This window comes from Heterocephalus glaber, unplaced genomic scaffold (assembly GCF_053883595.1).
Source record: "Heterocephalus glaber isolate CG9 unplaced genomic scaffold, H.glaber_assembly_v1.0 deba00001447, whole genome shotgun sequence".
In the NCBI taxonomy this organism is placed as follows: domain Eukaryota; kingdom Metazoa; phylum Chordata; class Mammalia; order Rodentia; family Bathyergidae; genus Heterocephalus; species Heterocephalus glaber.
This window is the reverse complement of record NW_028258299.1, coordinates 7714065-7726763: the sequence shown is the minus strand read 5'-3', so window position 1 is coordinate 7726763 and position 12699 is coordinate 7714065. Positions and strand designations below refer to the sequence as shown.

The 12699-nt window shown below is 55.4% G+C and overlaps 1 protein-coding gene across 2 annotated transcripts in view; it reads right to left on the bottom strand.

Moving 5' to 3' along the window:
* The window catches only part of Tnfrsf1b (TNF receptor superfamily member 1B), a 28370-nt gene that overhangs the window by 3358 nt on the left and 12313 nt on the right, over positions 1-12699 (bottom strand). Inside the window, exons 1-9 of one of the 2 annotated variants that reach the window (XM_021243543.2) lie at positions 9644-9798; positions 8736-8835; positions 7301-7429; positions 6813-6962; positions 6204-6297; positions 5738-5973; positions 5401-5478; positions 4998-5029; positions 1697-1871 (exon numbers count right to left, since the gene is read on the bottom strand). In XM_021243543.2, coding sequence (XP_021099202.1) covers positions 1697-1871; positions 4998-5029; positions 5401-5478; positions 5738-5973; positions 6204-6297; positions 6813-6962; positions 7301-7429; positions 8736-8832 — 991 coding nt within the window. In that variant the 5' untranslated portion in view covers positions 8833-8835; positions 9644-9798. Of the gene's footprint in view, positions 1-1696; positions 1872-4997; positions 5030-5400; positions 5479-5737; positions 5974-6203; positions 6298-6812; positions 6963-7300; positions 7430-8735; positions 8836-9643; positions 9799-12699 lie in introns of those variants that run through there. The other variant, XM_004863540.4, reaches the window with a different exon arrangement.

The window sequence follows — 12699 nt, the reverse complement described above, 5'->3', positions numbered from 1 at the left end:
CAGGCTGACGGGCACCGGAAGTGGAGAGAGGTGCAGGGATGGGAGGTGGCAGCACACAGAGGCGGAAACAGTCAGAGACGGAGGCAGAAGAGGAGCCGAGGGAGAGAGCGGACAGGTGGACAGGGTCAGGGGTCCACTCCGGGCCAAGGAGGAATCCACCCAGGATGCTGTGGAGGACATTCATAGCTAAGAAGCCAGAATGTCATCAGGCATGGGCCTGCAGTCCCAGCACTTTGGAGGCTGAGGCAGGAGGTTACCACGAGTTCAAGGTCAGGCTGAACTATATAGTGAGACCTTGTCTCAAAAAGAAAAAGAAAAGAAAAGAAAAAGGCAAAAAAGGCAGAAAGTAAATCCAAGAGTTGGACAAAGACCAAGAGTCTGCAGTTGGAGCACATTTATTCATTCATTCATTCATTCAACAAACATTCAGGGCCAGGCCCCGTGCGGGAGCTGTCAGGCTGGAGTGCAGCTGATGTGGGGAGCGGCTGTGATGGGGAAACAGAGGGGGTCTCGTCGGCCTGGGTGGGCAGTCGGGGGGCCTCATGCTGCAGGCAGAGGGGTGGCAGCTCCAATCTTCACAGGGAGGTGGCCCAGGGGGACAGGGACCCCTAGGAAGGTGCCAAGCCCCACCAAGCAGGGGCCATGCTCATGTCTGGATGAGGAAACTGAGACTGGGCGGGCTAAGAAGGCTGCTAGGATTCTCCAGGGGCCAGAGTGGCTGGGCAGTGGCCCTGAGGACCAAGTCACGGCCACTCCCTGGGGTCCTGCTGGCTGGGACTGCAGGTGACAGACAGGAAGAGGCACGAGCAAGTAGACTTCACCTCCCAGCTGCAAAACAAGGCCAAGCAAACCCCAGGGATCAGGGGACAAGGGTGACCCCCATCACGGGCCAGGTCCAGGGCAAATGCCCTGCTGTGTGCCTTTCTTAGGTTGTTTGTTTGGCTGGTTGGTTTTCTGCTTGTTTTGAGACAGGGTCTCATTATGTAGCCCAGGCTGGCCTCAAACTCGTGGGGGGCTGGGCAGCCCGAGAAGCAGCCAGTCCAGCGCGGGTGACAGCATGGACGATGTCAGGGAAACCCTCCCATACCCAGCGAAAGGCGGCAGGGAGGTCTGGAAGAAGGAAGGGTGTTCAGGACCAGGCTCGGCTCGGGGAGCCTGGTGGGGTCAGGGCCTGAAAGCTGCTCCTTGTGGCTCCACTGAGAAAGGGGGAGGGGTGTACCGGGTGCAAACCAAGGGGGGACACAAGGGACAGGGTCCTGGGGGAGACAAGCAGAACAGAAGCCAGGGGAGAAACACTGATGGCCCCCGGCTTACAATGGTTTGACTTGAGATGTTTCAACTTCCCATGGGTGCAAAAGTGATACAAGTTCCGCGGAAACTGCTTAGAATTTCAAATTTGGGGCCAGGCATGGTGGTGCAAGCCTGTAATCCCAGCACTCGGGAGGTTGAGGCAGGAGGATCGCCTGTACTACATAGTTAAGACTCTATCTCAAAAAACAACAATAAAAAAGCCCCAAACAGCAACCAAAAGAATTTCAAATTTTCCACAGTGACCTAGGTAGGCACAGGCCGATGCACTAAGTGCAGTTTCCATTGAGACATCTTCAATATAATGGGGTTCCAGGGGCATAACCCCATCACGTCCAGGGGCATCCGTACAAAGGAAGACCAAGCCAGGTGCGCGTCTGCCGCTTACCTGAGCTCCTGAAGGTGCCCCGGGTCTCCCCGGACCCCTCGGGCTTCTCCGCGCCCAGGGTGGCAGTGCTGGCCGAGCTCTCCAGGGAGTTACTGCTGGAGCTGGGCGCAGTAGTGAGCAGCTGCTGCTGCTCCAGGCCTGTCACACCCCGGATCTTATCCACAGGCAGGTGCCGCTGCAGGGGGAGAAAGCAGTCAGCCCACCAGCCAGGGCCCGCCCTGCTGCCCACCCGCATGCGCACCCGCATGCGTACTTTGCCCTTCACGCCGCCCCTCTGCCCGCGCCTGCGTACTCTTCCCGCACGCGCGCTCTCAGGAGATCTGGTTCTCCTATGTCTCAGCTGTCAGCATCTTACTGCCCTGCTCAGCGGGCGCCCGGAGGGCAGGGGCCCTGTGGCCTCGCTCACCAGATAGTCTCAGGGGTGGGGCAGGGTTTTGATCCCCCTTGTGCACAAGAACAGACAGGGAAGGGGAGCCACTTTCCTAAGGTCCGAACCAGCACAGGGCGGGGCGCCCCAGCCTAGTGGCCAAGCGCATGGAACCTAGATCTAGACCAGCGCAGGCAAATCAGGCCTCAGGCCGTTACCGCTCGCTGGGTGTGACCCTGGGCCACTTACTTAACCTCTCTGTGCCTCTCTCCTTTCATCTAGAAAGGGAGAACAATGACACACGTCACAGGGTTGTTGTGAAGATTAAACAGGAAAGTGCTAAAAACAAGGACTGTTGCACTTAAGCACTGCACAAGTGTTTTGTTTTTTGTTTTTGCGGCAGGGTCTCTCTGTGTAGTCCAGGATGGCCTTGAACTCAAAGCGACCCTCCTGACTCAGCCTCCTGAGTGCTGGGACTGCAGGTGTGCACCACCATGCCTGGTGAGTTTCATTCAGAAGGGGGCAAAGTTCTGCCTGTGGGCCACATGCAGCCTGCTACTTATTTTTGTGCAGCTTGTGGTTCTCATGTTTTTAAATGGCTCAAAAACTTGTTAAAGGATAGACTTCCTGACATGTGATGATGAGGTCAAGCTTGGGTCTCGGGAACGTAGCCACCCAGGTTTATGTGGCTTAGCTGCTGTCAAGGAGACCACGCTGTCCACAAGCCTAACACTCGCTGTCCAGCCTTGGCAGAAAGGTCGCTGACCCTGTGGTCATCCGATCCTTCAGCGCTGCAGCCCTTTCATTCAGCCTTCAGCTGCACTGCCTCCGCCTCCCAAGCCCAGCCCGCTCCTCTGTGACTTCTGTCTTCCCCTACAAAATGATAATAAGATATGAGCTGGCATGAGTGCCAAGCCATTCCACGTTCTGCCGAAGTCTCTCCAGACACCAGTCTACTGACCCTCCCAAATGTGCTACCCTGGCTGTGCAGGTGTGGAAACTGAGGCACAGCATGGATGAGTGACTCCTCCAAGGTCACGGGTGGGAAACAGTGGGGCTGGGCTAAAACTCACAATGTCTTTTCTGGGAATCTGGGGGTTCCACTCCGGAGGCTCAAGAGAAAACCCCCAGTTCTGGGTACCCGAGCTGGGCCACCTCGAAATTGCACTCCAGGGCTATCTGTTGTCTAGTTAGCGGGCGGGCCACTGTGTGCACAGGGTGGTGGGGAGGGCCCAGGAACGGTGCTCCCAACCCCCACCTGGGCCAAGCCCAAGGCCCTGGGGGAGGGATAATTCCAGATGTGATCTGAGCTGAGGCAGGAGCACAGCTGTCCTGGCTGGGGCTGCTCCTCTCTGGCTGATCACCAAAGTCCTGGCTCCTGGTCCCACCCACCAGAGCTGTGGCTTCCATATGCCTGTGCCTGTCCCTGACCTTGGCCGCTACCTCACCCCCAGCCCTGCTCTGAGCTTGGAGGGTGACGGATCCAAATGTCACTCCTCACCACCTCAGCTGGGGCTTTTCTGCCGGGCCTCACCCCTCAGCTGGTGGTTAAAGCCAGGCAGAACAGAAACCCCAAAGGTCACAGCCCACCTCCCTCTTCCAAAGCCACAAGTTGCAAAGTTCAGGAGCAACTTCGCCCAGAGTCTGGGTCTGGGGGCGGCATCCCATGGGGGAGTACTGAGAGGCACCTTCCAAACTCAGGATCCCAGCAGAGACCCTGGCAGAGCTGCTGGCTGGCTCCTGCGGGTGTCTGTCTGTCTGCATCTGAGCATGTGTCTGCAGGCTGTGGGCATGGGATGTATGTGCACACATGTGTCCACACAGGGAGGGCCACGCTAGAGAGGATCTGTGTGGGTGGGCCGGGGCGGTGAGCAGAGACTTCCCTGCATTTGAGTCCCAGGTTATGTTTATCAGCTGAGCACCTTGGGAAAGTTACTCAACTTCTCTGGGCCAAGCGACCTAGGCGGTCAAATCGGGGCAAGGAGCATATTCCTGTGTCACAGGATGCTGTGAGAATAAGTAACACTCAGCACCACGCCTGGCACCCATTCGGCACCCGGCAAATGTGTGCACTGGTAACTAACATGTCCGTACATGAGTGTGTGGGAGTGAGCCCACACATGTGCATGTGCTGCTTTTCCGACCTGAAGGAGAAGCCCCTGTCCCCAAGCCCTGGGAACGAGTGGGCACTGAGTCACTACCCACTGGGCTTAGGCAGGGACCTGTGGCAGCTGCCTGAGGGAGCACAGACCAAGCGAGGGGTGGGGTGGACATGGGTGCTCCCTGCCCACAGGGACAGGCGAAGGTGGGGCAAACATTCTGGCTCAGGACCAGCACGATAAGGGAGGTCCCAGGGGCTGTGGATGGGTACACAGGGCAGTACACAGTGGTGGGGCCCACTCTCTGTGGACACAAATTCAGTGTCAGAAAAGGAAGCAGGGGCACCAGGGCCACATCCCAGACACTTCAGTGCCCTGGGTATGGGGAAACACATGTCGGGAAAGAGGAGGTGGCAGCTGGGCCGCAGGAGAACCTAGAAGGGACGCTTGCTCTGCATGTGCCACCAGGTAGCGAGTGTCAGCAGTTACTGCATGAAGCTGAAAGCGGAAGAGTCGGGAATCAAGAAACCATCCTGGCCCCACTGAAATACTGTCAGGCAAGGCAAAGAGCACTGGGCTGCGAGTCCAGAGACACTGCTGGATGGCCTTGGGCAAGTCATTTTCCCTCTCTGCAATGCCCTTGCCTGAAAAATCAGGAGAGGAAACCCGATGATACGATTTCAGAAGCCTGTGTCAACCTTCGGCTCTGGGTCACCCAGGGCTTCCTCACCTCATGACCCTGGACAGACCACAGAACTTGTGGTTTGTCAGATGACAACCCACCCCTCAGGGAGGGGACCAAGGAGGAGCAGGGAGGAGGCAGAGGGACACTCACCTTGCCTTCTCGATGTGGGCAGGAGAGCTTCTCTGCAAAGAGAAGGGACACATCAGGGGTTGTGACCAACACCAGTCCACTGCCCTGGGCCACCCACGCCATGCGCCAGCCCCACCTCTATTCATGCCTACTCTCCCTAGGATGCCTGTCTCCTGCACATATCCCACCCTCGGAGACCTTGCTCCCTGAGCTCTACCTCCTCGGACTTCCAGAACAACCCCTAGGACAACCCGAGGGCTCTTTGTCTTCCCGTAGCTAAGTGAGCAGAGAGGCCTCCACCCCAGGATCTAAGCTCCAAAGGAACCAGACTTCGGTCTCCAAGTCTGTCAGAGCCCAAGGTGGCACCTGGTGCTGGACTCCCGAACACCCCTGGACTATGCATGCAGATGGAATGAAATCCTACTTTTTCTCTGGGTCACGATGACACAGTTCACCAGTCCGATGACCAGCAGCCCCAGGGCCGTCAGACCCACAATCAGTCCTAGGAAGAAAGCAGGCACTCAGAAACCAGTGTGCAGGCATCCGGGACCTGGGTGGCTGGGGTTGTTGCTGGGCAGGAGCGAGTCGGACCATGAAGGTCAGTGGGCCACAAGTGTAGGCCGCTTGCATGGTAGAGTGGCTCACTGCCACCTGCACCCCAGGATGGAGCAAAGGGTCCCACTGCGGTGGGCTGTCAGTAAGACAGAGAGGAAGAGAAGGCAGGAGGCCGGGCAGAGGAAGGAAGGGGCTCTGTGCCCTACCGATTGGCAGGGAGATGCCGTTCTTGCTCTTTCCAGTCGGGGGCTTGGGGCCCTCTGGGAGCAGCAAGGCCGTGCTTGGAGCTGTGCTGGGCCCTGGAGTTGGCTCCGCCGGCTCTGCACTCTGGGACACTGACCAGGGCGTGCGGGCTGGGCCCGGGGCTGCTTCCAGGGTGGAGGACACAAACGCACAGGCTGCGTCCATAGTTGCATTCCCAGGGATGGCCACGGAGCTGCATCTGCCGGAGAAGCGGTGGTTAGGGGGCCACGACCCCGCCAACCCCGCCCACCCCGCCCAGGGCCCCGCCCACCCCGCCCAGGCCCCGCCCACCCCGCCCAGGGCCCCGCCCACCCCTAAGGCCAGGCCTCAAGCACCAGTCCTCTGGGCAGTGGTGGCTCTGTCTCAGACCCCAGTGAGGTAGGGAGTGCCCCCCTCTGCTCTTTCAGAATCAGGGGCTCAGCCACTCACTTTCGGTGGGGCCTGCAGACTTCAGTGGAAGACAAGGTGTTGGAGAAAGTGCCTGGGGCACAGGGGGCGCAATGCACATCTGAACTCGCAGTTCCTGGAAGGGAACAGTGGAGGCCCACTTAGCGCTCCAACCTCACGAAGGGGAACCTTGTACTGGAGCCCCTGGGAGGCTTAGGGGACCAAGGACTTCTGCTTGCATGTCTTTCACATGCACACACGGCTGGTCGCCAGGGTGTGTGGATTCCCTTCCTGTAACATCTATTTATTTATTTATTTATTTATTTATTTTTGCAGTACAGGAGATTGCATCCAGGACCTTTGGACTGACCTACATCCCCAGACCTTTTTTTTATGTTGAGACAGGATCTCATTAAGTTGCTAAGTTGTCCAGGCTAGGTTTGAACTTGGGATCCTCCTGCCTCGGCCTCCCAGGGTGCTGGGATTGATGACAGATGGCGACACCGCATTCGTCTTTTGCAGCATCTGATTTCCCAGGAGCTGAGGGCTTAGCTGATTCACCTGTGAACCCTGAGGCTCTAGTATACGTAGGAGCCTGACAAGGAGTGAAGGAAAATGGTGCACCCAGCCACCTAGACGACGCCACCGTACCTGGTTTGACCACGCCAAAGCCAGGAGGACACTTGCGCAGAGGTATGCACTGCCGGCAGCTGTCCGGACTCCCCAGAATGCAGAACTGACCTGGCCTGCAGGTGCAAACGCGGTTCTGCTGTGGGGTGCATGCTTGAATCTCCACCTGGTCTGGAAGAGGAGCGGGCAGCCGGGGTCACCCCTATAGACCACCCCCACCCGGCATCCCCGCCTATCAGGCCACATCCACTCTGCCTTCCCCCGCCACGCCTACCCAGCCATCCCTGCCAATCCGGCCACGCCCACTCTGCCTTCCCCACCTTCCCGGCCACTCCCACCCTGCCCTCTTTGGGGCACAATTCTCCCCCAGCTTCCCCAAGCCGAGAACTAGGGGAGGCCTGGAAGGCGAACGCCGCGTCTCAGAGGGGAGGAACTGCACCTGGGCCACCGCACGTCGGGCGTATGGCGGCCAGGGTGGATGCTGGGCCACCCTCTCCAGTTCCACTCACCAGAGCTGCAGGGGGAGCGGCAGCTTAAGCACGTGTAGAGCCAGTTCCAGAGCTGGGTGTACGTGCTCTCCTCGCAAGGGGTACACACGGTGTCCGAGGTCTTGGTGCACAAGGCTTTCACATGCTGGCCTAAGAAAGCAAAGGCCGGAAGTCTCAGCAGGGCGGGGCTTCTTCCGGGACCCCAGCCTCATTCCCTGCTCCCCAGAGTCCCAGCTCTAACTTCCCCATCCATTCACCTCACATCCGGCAGGAACCAGCTATTACTCCATCTCTCAATCCTTTCTACTCATAAAATATCTTCCCCTCTGCTATTTCCAGATGCCTGAAATTCCACCATTGGGATTGTTACCAGTCAATCACACTCTAGTAAGAACTGGTTTGCCAGCTTCTAAGAGTAAAAACTACAGGAAGGGGAAGGAGGCAGCAGGAACACAGTGCCAGTATCAAGGATGAGGGCATGGGATTCCCAAAGGACCAGAGAGGGGCCTAGCAGAGGACAGAAGAATGCCAAAGCAAACCTTAAAGGCTTCTGCCCTTCTCAGTACTGTTCCTGTCCCCTTCCTGCCAAGTTCACTGCTACACTAATTTAGTGGATTTTTATTTATTTAGTTTTTGAGACAGGATCTCACTGTGTAGTTCACACTGGCCATGGACTCCCTATGTAGCCTAGGCTGGCCTTGAACTCATGGTGATTCTCCTGCCTCAGCCTCTGGAGTGCCGGGATTACAGGCGTGTGCCACCATACCTGGCTTTAGTAAATTTTTTTTTTTTTTTTTTTGGTACCGGGGATGGAACTCGGGTCCTTACACTTGCGCAGCAGGCAGCGAAACCACTGAGCTAAATCCCCAGCCCTTTAGTGAATTTTATAATCCAAGAATTATTTTGATTTTGAAATGGGGTCTTTCTAAATTGCCCAGTCTGGGCTCAAACTTGGGATCCTCCTGCCTCAGCCTTCCAGAGTGCTAGGATTGATATTGAATGCACAGTTAATAGAAGCAAGGTCCCTTTGCCTGGGGTCTCATTAAATGGCTTTAGGAAAGACTCATGGTCATCCTACATCTCAAGCTAATGGCTCCAACCCTCCAGGGGCTTCTGGACTCTGAACTTCTCACCATTCAGGGCTTGGCCAGTGTCACCTCCTCAAGGAGACCTCCCAGACCCCTGTAACTTAGCAGGCACTTCACTCTGTCCCTCTGTCACACACCCCCTTGACCCTTTTCTGCACTTCCTGACAGCCAGGAGCGTGCATCTCTCAGTTCATTTTTCTGTGCTCTCTGCTAAGGAGCAGATGCCACATGGCCAAGGGACGGCTCAGCTGAGGTCTAAAGGACACCTCGGAGTTAACCAGGAACAGGAGCTGGGGATGCGCCAGGCAGAATGATGGATGTGCAAAGGCCCAGGGGCACCAGTCCCTCCCCCCCCAGCCGCCCCTCACCAGGTTGACACAAGCTGCAGCACATCCCAGCAGTATTCTCATAATATTCTTTCACCTGGCACTTGGTCCCAGATTCCGGTGCGTAGGGCATGAACATATCCTGGAAAGGGGAAGGCGAGACAGTTGTCAGAGACGCTGCCACCCAGGTCCTGTCCTGCACATGCTCGGCCCTCTGCCTGCTGGGGCTCCTCCTCCAGGAAGCCCTCCCTGACTCCCACAGCCTGGCTGAGGCTCCTCTTCCTCCTCTGGTCTCTCTCGGAACATGGATACGGCCCTTCTAACAATCATGTCATTGTCCCCAAATGGAGCCTTTGCTTGTCCTTCCACCCCCATGGGTGTGTCTGCATGGACCCCAAGACCATCACTGGGTGCAGCCAGGGCAGGGCTGGCTCCGGAAATGAACATGTGCACTTCCGGCACACTGGTATTGCAGTTCCGAGGGGTGGAAGGGCTGCTGCCCCCATGCAGCCCCAGTCACCAGCCTGTCCCCTGGGGCTGCGGTGTTGGCCACACAGGAGCCCCCTTCCTGGAAAGCCCTCCCAGGACACCCCAGAAATCCCTGCTTGGGCTCTGCTTCTGGAGTCTGGACCCAGACAGGAGCGTGCATGCTACCCAGCGAAGCTGGCTCCTCCCTGCAGCCGGTGCAGAATGGCACTGAGGTGGGAGGAGGGTAGGCCACTCACCCCGGGGCCCAGCCCCAGGGACACAGGGCGATGTGAACCCAGGTCCTGTCTGATCTCATGGTTCATGCTCTCGATTACTCTGCCAGGTGCCTTCGCAAAGAGAAAAGCAGCAAATGAATAGAAAGAGGAGGGAGAAGAGGAAAGCAAAGGGGTGCCGAGGAGGCACAGAACTGGACAGACTCTTGAGAAAGAACAGCTTTCCTCCCTCAGGCATGAGAGACCCACCGGAAGTGCAGAGCAGCACCGACAGTCACCACTGTGTCTGTCCCAGGAGCCCTGGCGACACGTCCCTGAGTCCAAGTCTTCCCTCTAGAAGCCCCGGCTGGGCACCTGGGCCTCCAGGGACCCCCATTCCTCTACTGCCTCTGCGAGACTGTGCGCATGCTCAGAGTGCACTCGGGTTGCTGTCTCACCAGGCAAACAGGGGCGTGTACCTGTTTACACAAGCAAAGGAGGGGATATGCACGCACATACCCGAGTCCCTCGAAGCCCTGCAGACAGACTCCGCCTTGAAATGACCAGCGGGCAGTCCTAGGTCAGAAATGAAGGCTGGCTCGTGCCTCACGGTACCACCAGCTGCAATCACGTGGTGGCAGGAGCTCCATAAACCTTTACTGAAAGAACCATCAGGCCTCTCCCCAGATAAGGGTATTGAGTCATAGAGGCCTGGTTTCAGTTCCTCATTCTACCACTTACCAGCTGTGCAGACACGGGCAAGGGCCTCAACCTCTCTGGACTTTACTTCTAACACAAGGGAACAAGGAGACAGGGACTTGTTATGTATCCCAGGCTGGCCCCAAACTCTTGGCAATCCTCCTACCTCAGTCTCCTGAGTACTAGGATTACAGGCATGCACCACCACGCCTGGCTCATCAAAATATTTTACAGCTGTAACACAGGCACCAACCAGTCACCCTGAACATCAGCTATAAACAAACCAGTCAGGACAGACGCCAGCTACAGTAACGGGTACTGCCCTGCCTGTGTGGACCTGGCCAGGCTCCTTGGATCTGAGGGCGAGGTGGCTGCCTCTGCCTTCCCTCAGCCTCCCCAGTGCAGCCTGGGGTTGTTACTGCCTGGAGCTATGTGACAAACAGGTCTGTAACCCAGCTGTCTTCCCTGCTCAACTGGCTGCATGCAGCTTGGTGCCAACAGCTGGAAGCCATCAGGGTGAGACCCACAGGGCTGGCTTTCAGGCTGTGGCACGAAGCAGCAGTTCTCATCCCAGGTCTCCTAACTGTCTCGTGTTTCCTCTGACAGAATCCCAAGCACCCGAAGGGCCTTTCTCAGACAGCAGCCACCCACAGCAGGCTCCCTGCCCGTGCCCCACCCTGAATGAGTCACTCAGAATCCTGACCTCCTCCTCCTGGCTCCTTCTGGGCAGACGTGGCTGCCCTCCAAGCCTGCAGACTGGGCTACTGTGCCTGGAGCCTGGCATAGACCAGTGCTGGACACTGCTCATCTAAACAGGGAGCTCCATACAATGTCATGTCCTGGGGCAGGAGCCTGACCCTGGCACTAGGGCCACCAAACCTAAACCCAGCACCTGGCCGGCCTCTGGCCCGGCCCAACCAAGACCATGGTTCTGGCAAGACTGGAAGAAAGGTGGATGGCTGGGCCAGTGGAGTGGGGACTGCAGCTCCAAGTCCGAGTCACTGGGATCCCTCTGGACTGTAATTCACACACGCCTGGCTCCACGCACAAATGCGCACACACACAAACACACATACCACCCACATCCATGTATGAGGTGTGATCAAAATACATGGTGAATGTTTACATTAAAACTTTTATCACAGTAAAAGACATGCTCCCATTAATCCTCCTCAACGTGTTCCCTTTGAACACATTTATCCCATCCTCCTTGCTGCTTTCTGAAGTGGTCCTGCATGTCTTCTTTCAGGTTTAACGAGGTATCATCAAAACTACAGTGAATGTGTTGTACCCTCCCTTTGTGACTTTGCTCTGTAAAACTCCCTGTGAGAAGTGGCCTCCTTGGCAACCCATTGGGGACCCCTCCTGTCTCTCAGGAGCTATTCTCTTTTTTTTTTTTTTTTTTTTTGGTACCAGGGATCGAACTCGGGTCCTTGCGCTTGCGAGGCAGGCGCCGGAACCACTGAGCTAAATCCGCGGCCCTCAGGAGCTATTCTTATTACACATTCCTATTCTCTAGTACATTTTCCTACTCTTAACCTCCAAAAAAAAAAAAACAAAACAAAAACTATCGCGAATGCTGCTACTGAGTGTAAAAATATAATGGGGTGTCCTCATCCACACTATTCACCAGAACTCTTCTCTAATGTCAAAATGACCGAGAAAGGTGAACACTTTTAATCAATTCAGGACATTGAGGCAGTCACAACAGTGAAACTAAAGACACTTATAAAAGCTCAATCTTGTAATCCTAGGACTTCAGAGGCTGAGGCAGGAGGATCACCTTGGGTTCAAGGCCAATCTGGGCTATACAGTGAGTTCAAGGGCAGCCTAAACAACAGGGAGACCCTGTCTCAAAAAAAACCTGAAAATTTTTTTATAAAATGGAGTACTAGGGAGCCGGGGATTTAGCTCAGTGGTTTCGCCGCCTGCTGCGCAAGCGCAAGGACCCAAATTCGATCCCCGGTACAAAAAAAAAAAAAACAGAGTACTACTCAGCCATAAAGAACTAAAACTAGAGACATTTATAGCTAAATGGATGCATATTGAGGCCATACTCTTAAGTGAAATAAATAGGGCACACATGTGTAAATACCGAATAGTTTCTCTAGTGTGAGATACTGAAAGTGTAAGGATTAAAATGAATAATTGATAATTTGAAATAGGAAGAAAAGGTCCAAAGGGATAGGAAGTGGGAGGGGAAGGGGAAAGGAAAGAAGGGAAAGGAAAAATTGTGAGAAAAGGAAAAAATGGAAACGAAATCTATGTAAATAGGGAAGGATGGAGGGGGTGAAGGGCGCACAGGTAATGGGGAATAAATAAGAATCAAAATACATCATGTACAGGTACAAGCACCCAATGATAAATGTAAACACAGTATATACCTAAAATGTATCAATAAAAGAATTTAAGCAAAAAAAAAAAAAAACAAACCCAAAAGACTTCTAGAACTGTTTCGGAAAGTGGCAAGAATAAAGGGATAAGTGTGTTGGAAGTGAGGGGAAGATTTTGAGGGGGATTCGTGGCAATGTGTCTTTCACTGTAATAACTTCTCCCTTTTGTATCAGTATGCTTGTGATACATAATGAGTATGCTCATCATGCGGAGTTGGTACAGGTACATACCAC